Consider the following 16,762-nt stretch of genomic DNA (forward strand, 5'->3'; position numbering starts at 1 on the left):
CTATAAACCTTTAAATCAATTAGTGCCCTTAGCAAAGTGTCCTCTCATTAGACAGGTCCTCTTTTGCTGCGGCCAGAGGAAATACATTAATATCGAGGCTCAGTGATTCCTGTCTGTGTCCAAGAAATCCAGCAGCTCTGAAAGAATTGACCAATTTAACTTGTTTACTTGGGAGAATGCAAGATCTCCTCCCTCATTATTTAAAGGTGACATTAACACACCTAATTTCAGTGCATCGTTGCCTCAATGATAGAGATTAGATATAGCAACAGAGGAAATCTTTGCATCTAAATATAGATTTACACAATGCTCACTAATTATGTAACTCAATGGCAGTAAAATGCGCAGCTGAGGTCTCCTAATTGTGTTGTGAGTGCACAGGGTCTTTCTTTCGTCAAGAGATCCAAAGTTCTCCATGGGCGGTCTGTCAGAATGAATCATTTATGTATTTAAGGAATGTGAGGTCAGGTCTGAAAGCCACAACAGAGCTCTGAACTCATGCCAACACAGCAGGACTGCACACCACACATTCAGGTCAAAGTGCACAATGATGTGTTTGAGTCTCTGAGACAAATACTCTGATTGATACGACATGGAAAAAATAAATAGATAATAAATTATATATATTTACATAAGAAAGGCAAAACGAAAGTTTCAAGATCAGCAACATTTTCATGAAGCATGTCATCATAATTTTCCCTAAAATAAATGAAAAATAAAAAAGACAATCATTTTGAATGGATTTTAAAAGTGAATTTAAGCATCACAGCATTATAATGCACAGTATAAAAAAATGCATATTCATTTTGAGATTTGCACAATTCACATTTGCTGTTATAGCTATCAAGTGTTTTCAAATGTTAACTGTGAGCGTTAGACGACAGCAAAGGTCATCTAAATGTAAAAATAGAGGAAATAATGATGAACAATCAAATATACAATGTTGATCAATAGCTACTGATAAACAAAAAAAAAGATTAAAAATAATAATGCTGATAACCAATAAGCTATCCATATGCCGCAAACCCCTAGCAATTTTTTATCCAAATATGTTATTCACAATGATTCATGGGATTGTTGTTTAATTTGTCTGGTTTTCATATACTGTACTTTTTGCTTTAAATCAGTTTATCATCATGTAATTCGCCACATAGCTGGTTAATTTTGTTCAGGTTTTTAATGCCCTTGTTTTTAAATGCCAATGCAGAAAATTAATGGGAAAAAAAGTCTTCTTGAACCAAGACTGGAGAAAAAGTGGGCGATCATGCTTGCATTCTATTCTCCAAGGCTTTCCAAATATCAGAATGGATTCAGCAAAGTCTATTCCAATTAGAATGGGATATTTGGTCACGACAAGAGTGAGTATGTGGCGCTTACCCGCTTGCGGAGGTTGCAGGTGAGGAAGAGATTTCGGGAGAAGGAGTTGGCGAAGGCTGTGTAAAACTCCAGCACTTTGAGTAACGCGTCCCTCCTGATGACATGCAGGTCACAGTACGTCAGAGCCCTCACATTAGCACAGGCATGTGCCAGTGAGGATTCCTTCCAGAACACGTCACCAAACACATCGCCCTTACCTGGGACAGAAGAGCGGAATTATAGTTTTAAATAACACCATTAATAAAGTTGCAGGAAAAAAGCATGTGAACCCTTTGGATTTACTTGGATTTCTGTAATTGGCCATAAAATGATCCCAGTGAATTTAGCAGACATTAGTCTTCAGCATGTTGTTCAGCTGCATTTCTTATTATTGTCAAAGTTATAAACAGTTGAGCTTCTTAATATGTCTTACTGCAACTGTAAACGTTGATACGGTAGTTCTAGCTATGGGCTTGTATTTGAGCTTTTTTTTTGTAGCTACTCTGAATTAAACAGACTGACTTGATCTTCCTACAGTAGCATCTTCTAAGTTCTCACACCATACTCATAAGAGAATTTGTACAAAGTACCCAGTGTTCAGGGCTTTTGATGAGGGGCATCATTAGGAGCCCAGCAGGTTTAGTCTGGTGGGTTCAAGTAAACGCCTTGGGGCTAATTAACTCACAGCACTTGCATCTTATTTCATTTCATAATCATTAAAACAAAAGAGCATCTGATCTGATTCCCCATTAGAGAGAAGAGGCATTAACTTCCCCTCTACGGTGTCTCATAAGGTCTAATGTCATGTCATTTGCTATTACACCGCGTCAGTGAATGGCACGTCACATTCTTGCGGCAGCGGTACATCAGCAAGACTCGAGAGATAAAGAGATCACAAAATAGTCGTCAAAGAGAGAGAAATCTCTTACAGTAAATGTTACTGTTTGCGCACGTGTTCTTCACAATAAAATAGTTTTTTTTTTTTCATAGTGGAATTGACCCTTCGCAGGGAGCTTGATTGACAGGGGATCTGACCAATCATACTTCGACATCCGCCATTTGGTCGGACAAAGCAGTCAGGAGAGTTACAGTAGTAGAGTAACATGTGAGAATGGGCTTTATGCACAGCTGCACTACTTCCTGAACTTTAGCCAGCTCCTTTGTTTCCTGTCTGCCATTATTGGACAAACTGATTAATCCAGGTGTGTCTGATTATTGTTGTTGGTCAGACACACCTGGATTAATCAGTTTGTCCAATAATGGCAGACAGGAAACAAATGAGCTGGCTAAAGTTCAAGACGTAGTGCAGCTGTGCATAAAGTCCATTTGAACTTGAAAAACGGAGTGTACTGACGTCTTTCCGCGGTTAAAACAACATTCCTTCTTATGTTCATTCATGTTTATTTGATGCTATAAATGAACTAGAAGGAAGAGATGATCGGTTCACGAGCAGCTTTAACTGATGCTCTACTGCGATCTGATAGACACATTAAAGAGCCACAAAACGGTATTTATTGTTTAAATTTCTTTTAAAAAATGACCAAATTTGAAAGGTGAGACTTTGTTTAATATGTTTAATATCAAAAGTAACCGAAAAGTAACCTGGTCTGTCCTGTACTGTCAGCGTGTTGTCAGTGTCCTCTCTGCTCCACGATGTATTTCTCACTGCGTGAGAACATAGTGTGGCATGAGAGCGGCGTAGCTTGTCGAGCATAGCGACAGTAACTAAGGGGGGCGGGTCTTTGCGAACGGTCAATTGGTTCCAGGCTCAGAGTTAAATACAGCGTTAGTAACTGTCCCTTTGTTGCAGAGACATTTATTAAATAAAGCTACGACAGAACTAGAAGATGCACAAGGCTAGGATTGTTGTTGCTTTCTCAAATTCAAATAAGACGTTTACGAGCCTGAGCTTCCTCATCTTTTACAAGAGCAGTCTGTATTTGTGCTTAAAATATGCCTGTTTGTCTGGTCATCGTTATAGCACTGGCTGAACTGAGACCGTGTGAACTATCAGTGAACATCCCTGTGAAACAAAAGACTCGACAATCAATTGACTGAGAATCGGTCCCCACAGTTCCATTACAGCAGGATAAGAAGACGCCGTGGACAGAGTAACAAATGCCACATATACAGTAGCACATGGAGTGAACTGTGGGCTTTTATGTTTCTTCAGAGAATGGATGTTAGAGAGTTCACTGTGCAAGTCCCTGTGTGAAAACCATATTTTAGGATCCACTGCGTTAGTATTGTGTCCTTTATAAGTTTTTATTTTTCTGACTTATCTGAAGCTTGCTGGGTTTTTGGAGCTGTGGTATGTGCCCTAGGGAAAACCTGCAGAGCTCTGAAGTATTATAGTACAACAAACTGCCTATTTGTCCAGCATCGGCCTTTCTTGAGTTTAATGAGAACGCTCGGATGTTGTGCATAAAAAGCATATATTGAAGTAAAACAGGATTCTGTATTTATTCAAGAATATACAACCTGCTTAAAAGCAGAATATACTGGATACTGTCAGCCTGTTTTACGCCAAAGAATATTTCTTAGGGTGTCTTCATTTTTGTACAGGCACATTTGAAGTCTAGGTCATTGCTATTAAACAAAATTGTCAATAGCTATTAAATGCTATTGAACATTTCCACCGTTAGTGGCCAGAAAGACTCAGCTGATCTTCTGTGACTATACAGAGGGACATGTTGTCACTAACTAATAAAAGTATCATAAACTATATATAGTTATATTATTTATGATATTATGATATTAAAGTATACTATAATAGTATATAGTAGATAATACAAAAAAAACAGTGCTTATTACAGCCTTGTTATCAAAATGTGAAGTAAAAAAAAAATCTAAAAAGGTAGTATAAACCTTCGGGAAGAGCATGTTCAGGTAATCATCCAATCAGCCAGTATAAATAAAGCCTTCCCTTACCTCCTGTCTCATGACTAATTTCTCAGCATCCCACCACCACCCCTTAACTCCACATTCGGCTGGGTCCGTTCATAGATACCTATGATCTCTAAAAGTTATGGGGGGAGTACTCTGGGGTCGGGCCGAATTCTGAGCTCGGAGCCCTCCCCCCGGACAGCAAGCCAAATACGCATTGTAATATTACATCAGATTTCATTAACATGTAAACTCGTGAACTAACACAAACGGAACAGTGTGCCATGCGCAAACAATACTCGACAATTGCTGAATTCATGTCATGTCGTAATTACCGTAGTCTCAAGATGACAACACATGACGTCATATTCAGAACTGTTCACGTCCTCAGACTAGGAATTATGCGTTTCCATGGCACCACTATCAATGTCTAAATTAATCTGCAGCGGTCAGGTGGTACAGCAGTCACATGGTACAAGTAGATCTTACAAGCTGTAATAACTAACTCTACGAGGACGTGAACGCCTTTTACAAGTTGAAATCATGTAATTGCGGTAACTGTGACATGGCATAAAGGCATTTAACATGTCATTTAAATACGCAATGTGACGAACTTCATTACAAACAGGTGTGCTTGTTAAAAGAGTATTCATGACAACTGATAGTGGCGGGAAACTAGAACAAAGGAAACTAAAAGTCCATGAAAATGAATAATTACTAAACGCGACAACTACATTTTACCAACCAACGTTTGTGTTTTCGGGTGTTTTCGCAGTGATGCTAGAAAATAACCTTTGTTTTTCTTGAAGTCAAAGGAAGATTTTTTCATAATCTACCAACATTTTTGGGGAAAGGGAAACATTTACTAACTGGAGTAGGATTTTTCTCCATTTCTGGTAAGCATATCAATCATGATGATTAGTGTGTTCATTAATTATTGGGTGCAATGGATCGCAGTTGATCCGTGATACGTACTGACTTGGCCCCACGGTTCGGCACGCATGTGATTCGCGGATTACCTGCTAAGTTTAATCATCACAGAGTGAAAGTTTATCATTTGGACGTGTTTTGTCTTGCCAAGAAGAGGTGAAAATCTGGACTCACGCGCTGTTATCTGTGCGCAGAGCCACACACAACCGAAGCACGCGCACGCAGAGAGAGAGAGAGAGAGAGAGAGAGAGAGAGAGAGAGAGAGAGAGAGAGGAGAGAGAGGAGAGAGAGAGAGAGAGAGAGAGAGAGAGAGAGAGAGAGAGAGAGAGAGAGAGAGAGAGAGAGAGAGAGAGAGAGAGAGAGAGAGAGAGAGAGAGAGAGAGAGAGAGGTGCGTTTCAGACAGCCCTCGAACACCAAATTGATTCTTCTTTTGCATGTATGTGCGCTTGAACGGACACATACACAAAAAAATATGTCAAAATACCCATCTCAGTAATTATTTTCTCAGTTATGTTATAAGTGACCAGTTGAGAAAAAAAAGTTTAAAAAAAAGTGTCAAAAAAATATTCGGTCCATGCATTCAGTCTTAAGAGCAGCCTTATATTCCTGCAGTTGCCTGTGTCATTAATGTTAATAAAATAAAATAAAACATCATCATCAACATCTACTGTACCATGTTTGAGAGAAAAGAAGATAGTGAGGAGAACAGTCAGGAGGAAAGTGATGAGGACAGCTTGTAGGATAAGTCTGCTGCATAAAGTGTACCAAGCAGTATCTCCAGGTGCTCCCTTGAGAACCAGACCAAAAAAGTTATGTGCAAGCCCTTGTAACAACTACCCAATGTGACAACTAACCCCTGACGTCTCCCTTGAATTGTTGTAGTGTTCTGGGGATTATTCTATTCCCAGAGTGCAGAATAATTCAGCTCACCTAAAATGGCAATAACCTCATCATCCTGAATAACCTCCAGCGATCCAGACACCACAAAGCAAAGAGTGTCCACGCTCTCCCCTGCGTGGAAGATGAGATCTCCTGGAGCGCAGTGTGTGGTCTGGAACTCTACCGCCAAAGAGCGCAGACAGCCGTCACTGGCCAGCCGGAAGGCAGGGTGCTCGTTGAAAACCTGGCGGTTCAGGTGCACACAGATGTCTGCACGCATGTCCTTAGGACAGATGGACAGAACCTAAAGAGTAAAGCAAGGAAACCTTGTCTTAATGACGCATTCTCTCAAACGTATGTACACAGTTCAATGAAACTCTTTGTTAAAGTAGCTGAGATCATTTTTTCTATTTTTGACCTCCGCATACATACTGTACTGTATTAAGGATAATTTTGCTACAAACATAAGGAAAAAGTCAAATAAATCAGCAATAAAGTACAATACCAACCCCTTCTGGATGATACCAGAGCTCTTCACTTCATATTTGGGTAATGATCACCCTCTCAGGGTTTATTCTACATTAACGAACCTCTGACTGCACATTGTCCCACTTATTACATGACTACTTGTACAAAATAAAAATACATAAATAATATATATATAATATATAAAATATTATAAAGATAAAATAAAAAAAGTAAAAGAATTCGTAAAAATAATGAAAAGTGATGAATGAATGAATGAATGATTGCTAATTAAAAAAAAATGGAATGTGGAATAAGTTATTAAAATAATAGGCTACAGCACAGAATTGCAGTGGTAAGCACTTTTTTTGGGGGGGGGGGGGGGGGTGTACTGTGTATTGATTCCAATAAAATACCAAATACAGTCACTCATTAGTGATATTAAGTGTCTAATTTAGATTTTGGCAAATAGGCAATAGCGGAATCACAAAATTTGACATATCAAATAGGGGTTTAGGGAGAATATTAAGACAAATACATCTTATCTGTACATTTATATCTATAACTGTTTGTCTTCATACATTCCATATAAAGCATATATTTGAGTGGATTACGCAGTCACTCTAAAATAACTGACAGGACCAATAATGTGGATTCATTAAAAATATTTTCTTTTTTTTTGCTGTCATCTGTATAAGATTGAAACATTGCAGCAGTGTAGGATAATGAAAAAAATATATTATTTGAATGCACTGACCATAAATTCTGTGTGTGTAGGTATTAATATGTACAGTATGTGTGTGTGTGTGTGTGTGTGTGTGTGTGTGTGTGTGTGTGTGTGTGTGTGTCAGCGTGTGTGGGGTTACATGATTAATATTACATCATTAAGTGCCCATAAAAAAAATTGGCTTGTAGTGGACGCTTCATAAGCTAATGTTTCCATTATGGGCAGAAACACATGCATGCAGGTTTAGAAAAGATCTAATACACTTCACTTCACCGGAATGCAATAAAAACTTTGCAGAAACCAATTATACTTTGTGCCTCAGTCACCTGTACAGGATCTTTCTGGTCAGGCCTATTCTATGTTCAAATTTGGCCATTGTCATATGTCAATAAATGGAGAGGATTTCTCACCCCACGCTGCATGAAAACCAGTTATGAGAATCTTTTATAAGTCTAAATTTAAACCAGGGGTTGAATAGATCTGCCATATTCCCTGAGGGTTGATGTCTCCTGGGATATAATGCAATTTCCCATTTCTCTTCTAGAATAGAATAAAAAAAAGGGGGTCTTAACTTTCCGTTTCTTTTTACGCAAATGATATTTCTCCATCAATATTCAATGAAATTAAATAAGCGAAAATACATTTCCCTCAAGACTGCTTTTCCACACTTTGTACCCTACATTTAGATCTCTGCACAGTGGACGTGTCAAGTGCATCAGAAAGAGGAACAGGTTTACTCACCTTCTCTGTGTCTATGCCTTTGGTCATGGCCCATGTGGACACAATGTAGTCCATAACTCTCTCACTTAGTCCTTTAGGCACCTGATAGAGCTTCAGGAAGTCTCTCACATTGTTCAGCATCTCATGGTAGCGATTGGTGTTTGTGTACATCTGCTGAAAGATGGTGGTCACGTTTCCAAAGATAGTGGCGTACAGAAGAGCTGCAAATCAGAGAGGGGAGAGAATAAACTACAGGGAACTTTAGAAAGTTGCTATATTTCAAAGGCTAGACTGAAGTTAGAGTATCCAAAAGTGAAGAGAAAGGCTGGTGGTGAATCGTTGGTCGAGGAGAGCTTCATATCGATGCATGTGGGTGAAATAAAGATTAGATGCAATTTGTATTAAATCCCAGTAATATACCTTATGTCAGGGGTTTGATATGTTTCAGTGTTTTTTAAGTTCAGTGCCTGTTTGCCTGTGTGACCCAGTTTCCTAGCGTGTGCCAGTTTGTTCCCTCGACTGTAATATCCCATTCACCTGTTGCCTATTAATTAGCTCTGTGTATTTAAGTCCTGTCTTCCTCATAGTTCAGTGTTGTCAATTTTAAGATGTTTCCGTTTCCTTGAGCTCTGCTGTGATCTATTTGGATTAAAGTCAATTTTGATTGAATCTCAGTCTTCGTGTGGTTCCTGGAGGAAGCACCCGTGACACCTATCTATCACATTTTCTATTAGCAAAGTAAAACCTGCAGCACTGTTAAAAACATGATTCTGACTGACAGCTGAAATCAATCATTTCAATTATTAACTGTATGTATGCACATATATTTGGATAAATGCTAAATTCATGTTTCATCAACAATTTTACACTTTTAGAATAGATGTGCTTTTTGTTACACAAACAGTAAGACAGTTAAATGTATTATATTAAAATAATAAAATACTGAAATAAAAATAAAATGTATGTTATTATAATAGTGCAGTAAGTATTATGTGTGTGTGTGTGTTTGTGTGTGTGTGTGTGTGTGAATATAATGTATATATTAAAGTATATACATTATATTCACACAATATAAATTATATATAGTATATAATAAATAAAATATATGTTATTATTATAATAGTGCAGTAAGTATTACGTGTCTGTGTGTGTGCAGTAAGTATTACGTGTCTCTGTGTGTGTGTGTGTGTGTGTGTGTGTGTGTGTGTGTGTGTGTGTGTGTGTGTGTGTGTGTGTGTGTGTGTGAATATAATGTATATATATATATATATCAGACACAATATAAACTAAAATATCAAGTAAAATGTCTAGGCCTATTTAAATACAGAAATAACATGTAATCAAACTTATTATTGGCTAATAAATATGTCAAATGTCAAAGAGGATTTCAAGTATTCACAGAAATCTCTTCCAAGCAACAGCCAGCTATGTACAGTATTCTTTAGTCGGCTAATATATATTTGCAAGCAGACATTGGCAATATCCTCGTAATCCTATCCCAACTTACACCCGAACGTTTCCATGGAAACACAGACCAAAATAGTTTTTGAAATCTATTGTTATTTTGTTACCAGTATGTTCTCCGAGGGTGGACAGGAAAATGGCTTAGACAGAAAGGATGATCAGCATCTGCAGAGAGGTAAGATTCCAGTGAAAACCGAGAGGTGTGGGTAACGCACTTTAAATCACATCAGTGATTGACAAGATCCCGGTTATTCAGAGAACAGAGCAGGGTCTGTGCACCAGTCATCCTTGCATTCACCCTCTTTTGACATGCATGCCAAAGACCAGCGGGAGCTCTATCAACATTAATGGTCTATGCAAACCAAAGCATTAATTAACTGCCCATGTGAGTGAACGCAGGCTGAGTGATGATAATAGTGTCTGCACTCTAATGCAGCAATTCATTTCGAGCCAAGATACCAGTGATACAGATCAATTTCAGGCCAATGATTCATTCACGTGTCAGTCGTCTGCCTGTTTTTACTAGTGCAATCAATATAAATGAGCACAATAAAGAGTCATCAACAGCGACATATTTTAAACTTGCCTGGTAGTCAAGAAATATGTGCGTAAGACGAATACGTGCCAACCCACATGATGACACACACCTGAATAATATTCAACAGGGCAAAGACAGTGTCATTTATACACACAGGCAATTGCAGTACAATAAGTTTAGTTTTACATAATGTAAATATGTGTTTGATTAGTAGTTAAGCAGGGATTAGCCAGAGCTTACAGTTAATTGATAGGGTTGTTTTTTCAGTAGCTGTGTTTACTGTTATTTTAAAGGTCATGCAAAACTAGAAGAAAATGAGCTAATTAAAAAGGAAATATCACTGCATTGCACAGACAATGCGAAAATGTACAATTTAGAGCTATAACAAAAGAAGAAAAAAAAGAGAGAGATTAATGTTTGATACTCTCCCAATCAAAAGTTTTAGGTCTGTAAGATTTTTGTTTTTAAAGAAATTACTATTTTTATTGTGCAAGGATGCATTAAATTAATCAAAAATGACAGTAAGACATTTGTAATGTTACAATAGAATTAAAAAAATATGTTCCTTTTGAACTTTTTGTTCATTAACAAATCTTGAAAAAAGAAAAAGTTGGTTTCCACAAAGATATTAATCAGCAACTGTTTTCAACATGGTAAGAAATGTTTCTTGAGCACAAAATCAGCATATTAGAAAGATTTCTGAAGGATCGTGTGACACTGACGTCTGGAGTAATAAATTACGGAAGCTACTGACTTTCATAGTAGGAAAAAAATACTATGGAAGTCAATGGCTACCGTCAACTGTCTCGTTACCAGCATTCTTCAAAATATATTCTTATGTGCTCAACAGAAGAAATAAATTCATACAAGTTTGGAACAACTTGAGGGTGAGTAAATTATGATAGAATTTACATTTTTTGGGTGAACTATCCCTTCAAGCGAAATTAAAAAAGATAGTTTCTTGCTGTTTCTTGCATGCAACCGAAAATAAGATATTTAGCAGAACGTCCAAGCTTTTGTTGTTTTTTTCCATTCAACAAAAGTGGACAGCTGTGGAAAATTGTCCATGAGCAAAAATAGCGTGATGATTAGATTTGGAGAGGGAATGATGCACATGAAATTATGATATCACTCCATCTCTTCAGCTTTGTAGTTTTACTTGCTCTCAATGAGCATCAAGCCCCATCAATTCTGCATTACTTTGCATTCATGGCCTAATCAAATCTACTGAAGACATGATAGTGGGTGGTCCCCTTATGAGAAGGGTATATTATATCCCTATGGGTGTTGAATAAATGTTGATTGATGAAGTCAAAAGAATGGTTGCGTGTTAGGCAGACATCATTTCTCATCGTCATTTCTGGCACCATCGTTTTCATAAATGTCTTCTCTTCTCCACTGAAGCAGACATTTTCTCATTAGGTCAGGGTAATAGACAATTTTAAGCCATTTTATGGGGCGATAATGGGAATAACAAAGGCCTTGCAGATGCATTTTTGATGATGGCTGATAGAATAAGAAAGAGTGGTACTAGGCTGGAGAGGATTTTCAATTGGACTGGATTTCTCATGGGCTGAATGCAGAAGAAGGAAAGAGTCACCCTTGCCCTTTGCAATTACTGTAAAATGATACATGTGCAGTGGAGGAAGCTTGCCTTGTGACGTTTACTGTATTCAGCAAGATGGGTTTTGAACTGAGTGCATGTACTGTAGAAGGTCCACCTATAAAAATGTTGTCACGAAACAGCCCTGACTGAGAAAATACAGTTTATTAGAATCATCAAAATATTCTAACGCAGTGTTTCCTAAACAAAGTTTCACAGCCCCTAGAGGTTTGTGATGGAACTGTAGGGTTTTGTGAGATTTTGATATACAGTAAATGACAATGGCAAACCTTTATACGTACATAAAAATAAATAAAAAAAGTAAAACTGATACATTTTGTTAAATAAAGTACCTAAAATGAAAATAAAATCTAAAATGTATAAGTATATCATCAGAAAGTATAAAAAATAGTCTTAAAAATTTGCTATTTAAATGTTTGAATACAACTCAGTGCTGATGATTATTTCTGAGAGTAAATAGCCATTTAATCTAATAGTTCGGCTCTGTTGTTAAATTTTACATAATATTATATTATATATATTTTAATTAATATTTTATTTTTACATTTACTTAAAGGGTATACTATGGAAGCTTGTTTCCACCACAGAATACAAAGGTAATTACGACTTTTTATCTCACAAACCAGATTTTTTCCCCCTCAGAATTGCAAGTTTATATCTCAATTCAGTTCAATTCAACTTTCTTTCCTCAGAATTGGACTTTATAACTCGCAATTATGAGTTTATATCTCATAATTGTGAGAACAGAAGTCAGAATTGCGAGATATAAACTCGCAATTGTGAGATAAAAAGTCGCAATTATCTTTCAAAATGTTTTATTCTGTGGCTGGAAACTTAAAGGTACATTGTGTAATGTTTAGGAGGATCTGTTGACAGAAATACAATATTATATACATAATTATGTTTTCAGTGGTGTATAAAGACCTTACTTAATGAACTTTTAAGTACAGTTTTTATTAGTATCTTAGAATGAGCCATTTCTATCTACATACACCGCGGGTCCCCTTACACTGAAATGTGCCAACATGTTTCTACAGTAGCCCTAAACGGACAAACGCGTTTCATCACTATGTTGACACAAAAATTAACAAGTAACAATCATATTTTCAATAACATTGTTTTACTGAATAATTAATTAAACATAATTTCTTACTTTATCTTTGTAAAGAAACCTCATTGCTGAACTGGCTACTCTCTGCGGTCTCAGACGACGACATCTTTTCCTGTCGGCCACCGTAATTTCTGTTGGTTGCAATAATAATAATAATAATAATAATTCGTTACATTTATATAGCGCTTTATCTGAGACCTCAAAGCGCTTTACATAGAAGGGGGGAATCTCCTCAACCACCACCAATGTGCAGCATCCACTTGGATGATGCGACGGCAGCCATATTGCGCCAGAACGCCCACCACACACCAGCTTACTGGTGGAGAGGAGACAGTGATGAAGCCAATCAGTGTATGGGGATGATTAGGAGGCCATGATGGACAGAGGCCACAGAGGCAATCCGCTACCTCACCACTAGATGTAGCTAAAAATTACACAGTAGCGATGTGAATTTTTACACTGCATATCTTCACAAATTGTGCAATAAAATTGTTATAATGTTTGCGGGGGGGGGGGGGGGGGGCATGTATAAAAGGTCAATTTGCAATAATCGTAGAAATTATGATATTTTATCAGACAATAATCATACAGTAAAACATTCACATTTAAGGTACTTTGAACCTTAAGGTACCACATTCAATACCGTTAGATTTTCTAAAAACAAAAGCCTAATATCTCAAGTCCATATAGCTTATTTTAAGGATGTTTAGATGGCTGGAAAGAAAAAAAAGTGGAATCACAATGGCTGTCCTTTTGAACAATGAGCACAGTAAAGGATCTACACTAGGCACAGCGATTCCCAAAGGCATCTGGGTCAGGGTCACAGTAACAGTCTGTTCAGGCAGGTGTTAATAGCAATGGTTTTGATTCCTTCAAATCCAGATCTTTCATACACTCGACTTTGCAAAAAGCTCAGTCTCAGAACGATCCCTCAGAGTGCCTTCACTCAGAGCATCAAATGAATGATTCATTGCTGCATTGAAGAGGTGGCGATCTCTAGGATGTGACAGTGATATTAAGAGTGATGACAGCACTACAAAGCGAATCCCTTGTAATAGCTCCACTGCTCAATATCCAAGCTCTTATTAAATATTTACAGGGCTGACTCATGCGCTTCCCCAGTCAGCTGTGCTGCCCGGTGGCACAAAGTCGTGAGATGCAACCCCGCAGAGTCCACACAAGCCCAGCGCGAGTAATTGTGTTGAACACATCCCAAAAAAAACAAGCGCAGCAATGCAGAGCCATATTAACAAGATTAGGAAGGCGATGACTTAATACATGTAAGTACAGTTGATTGTGCAGGGCTGAGTCCCAGAGCTCCACAGTGTCTTCATTTCGTTACGCACGAGAAGTGGGCCTGTGAGCTCTGAGATGTATGCGTAGGAACTCAAATGTACTGTGTAGTCAAGCTTGCTATTCAATTCCTCCTCTGGCCAAAACTTTCACACACAGAAAAACATTGTCTGTGCAGTGTTTGCCATGTATTGAGAGACTGTAATGTACTGTTGGTAATGAGGCCATCCTATTAGGATTTAACGCAATGTATTATTTAGTACTAGGGAAATAGTGCCATTTTAGTGCACAATAGTGGCATTTAGGGCTTTAAAGTCTCCGCAGAGCTGAACATGAACGTGGTGTGGTGGCCTTCATCAGAATGGTCTGTTTTGTGTGAGTCTATCTGTGCCTTGAAGTGACTGTGGGAACCGTAACTCTATGACAGCTTGATCAGGAAGAACTGAACCCCAGTGAGCAGGTGATGAAAGCCAGGTGTATGCAGTCAAATTTAGATCTACGCAAGAACTTCTTCATGGTGAATAAACTTAAAATAACTGGTTTAACCCTTCTCTTTCGCAGGAATCCACAGCATCTCTGGCTTATTTTGCCAATTGTGAGTTTGTTTATCGTGCTTCTGCCAGAGTTTAACCATCATTAATAAATAACCATCCACATAGGGATATAACCAAGTATTAATGCAATATCTCAAACAAACATTAGTTGAGCAGTAAGGAGAAAACATTTTGTTCTCTATCAGTAATAATGATTAACACTAATTTGATGATGTTAGCTCAACCTTAACGGACTTGGATCAAAGGCCAAATTCAACATGTTGTCCCTCAAAAGCTTTTTGTTCCGGAATAATAGACCTTAAGTATAACAAATGCAGGGACAGTCCCCCTGGGGCAACCTGGGGTTAAGCACTTTGCTCAAGGGCATAATGATAATAGGGCCATGTGCTGTACTTTAGGCGGTAATGAGCATGTAATTCTGACCGAAGGGGACCAATTAAATCTACAATTTGAGAACAACCCTCTGCCGGCATCTCTGACTTTCATCCCTCAGTGCTACTGTCTATGAGAGGAGCTCTGTCTGAAACTTAGAGCAGAGACGATGGTTGACATGTCATACATTCGTGCAGCTATAGTGGTCTACATTTAGTGGACTTGTCAGGGAAAAACCTCCATACTTTATGTTCAAATATACAGAGCTAAAGGCCATGTTCATATTTTTTAGCTCAAGTGAATGTGTGGTCGCTGTTTGCTGACACATCACACCCTAAAGCAAAGCACACACATACCTGCTAAATTCGCCCACATTCTCTTAGAAAAACACACATATTGTTGCAGGGGATAGTTGATGTAAAAGCAGTATTAAAGGTTGAAAGATCTATCCATCTATCTATATAGTATCTACCTTAATTTCTGTCTTTCTACCTACCTACTTGGCTGTCTTTCTATCGATCTACAGGTTTTATCTATTGTATGTACTTACCTACATATGTGTCTATCTTTCTACTATCTACCTACCTGCCTACCAACCTATCTGTCTGTATATCTACCTACCTACCTACCTGTCTGTCTATATACACTATCTATCTACAGTACCTACCTGCCTATCTGCATGTCTGTCTGTTTGTCTATCAATCTCTTCCCCAACTGCAGAACAGTGGACTGCCTGAAACATCTCTATAAATGTATATATCACAGACTTCAAAAACATTTATTTATATATATATACTTGATTGACTTTATTTTATTCAATAGTGCTGTTTTGGGGTCTTAAATGAACAGAGAGTCAAACATTAAATGTATTTATAGCTGTGCACCATACATACTTTAAAAGTAAGGCCAAATGAGAGGACGAAATGGAAGATTTAGCGTAAGTTCTGCCAGGAAGACTCAATTGTTACGCCACTTATTACACTTCTCATCTAACCAATCGTGTTCTAATACTCTTAGTATAAAAGATCGGTATACACATGTCTGGAGGTCTCAAACTTCCATCCTTCCCACCACCACCAGGATGGGCCCTTTCCATACCTCCCAGGGGGTCGTCCCTTCGTCTTCAGGCAGTAAACGCAGAATCCGTTAGCCCCGGATTGCGAGTTACGGATGGGGCCTACGCCAAATAACTTTATATCACAATATTTGCTTGCTGGGCTGTTAATAAATGTATGCTTTGTTATGTAATTTTGCCTCCCGAGTCTTTCTGGTAGAACTATGAAAGAAGCCTTCAGTCATTACCAATGGAGTTGAGTGAGCTCCTTTGATCAATCTCTGTGCCATTATCAAAAACAAAACCAGTTGTTACTGCCTCAATGCGAGTACTAACCACCATACTGTACATACAATCAAACCACAGTACAACTATATCTGTAAAACCCCACCAGACATAGATGGAAATTAAAAGCAGAAATACTGATACGAGAATTAAATGAGAACTCTCAGATCAAACTCTCCCACTTAATGAAGATGTTCAAACACATTCTTCAAAGTGATATTAAAACACGCTTCCTTTCAAGAAAAGATGCATGTGATGAGATATATTCTGTCCTTTCTCTCTCTTCCACTTCTATTCATAAATCATCACTGGGAAACTGTTTGACGTCGTTATGTGAGCCCGTCAGAAAAGCCCTGACTGACAGACTGAAACGTGCAGCACTCCTCTCCCTAGATGTACAGACGTAATACTGCTGATGTAGTGATGGGTAAAGATATCATTGCTAATGAGGTTTATATTAGCATTCTTTCAGATTGATGAGTCATCACCCAGAGATCTCCCTG

General features: G+C 38.0%; 1 protein-coding gene across 4 annotated transcripts in view; it reads right to left on the reverse strand.

Annotated features, from left to right (window-relative positions):
• kcnh5a (potassium voltage-gated channel, subfamily H (eag-related), member 5a) overlaps positions 1-16,762 on the reverse strand; it is a 139,158-nt gene that overhangs the window by 20,136 nt on the left and 102,260 nt on the right. For all 4 annotated transcript variants that reach the window (XM_079639699.1, XM_079639698.1, XM_079639696.1 and 1 more), the window contains 3 exons: positions 7,986-8,185; positions 6,104-6,356; positions 1,378-1,574 (listed from right to left, as the gene is read on the reverse strand). In XM_079639699.1, coding sequence (XP_079495825.1) covers positions 1,378-1,574; positions 6,104-6,356; positions 7,986-8,185 — 650 coding nt within the window. The remainder of the gene's footprint in view (positions 1-1,377; positions 1,575-6,103; positions 6,357-7,985; positions 8,186-16,762) is intronic.

Source organism: Phoxinus phoxinus (genome assembly GCF_949152265.1).
Source record: "Phoxinus phoxinus genome assembly, chromosome: 16".
Lineage (NCBI taxonomy): Eukaryota > Metazoa > Chordata > Actinopteri > Cypriniformes > Leuciscidae > Phoxinus > Phoxinus phoxinus.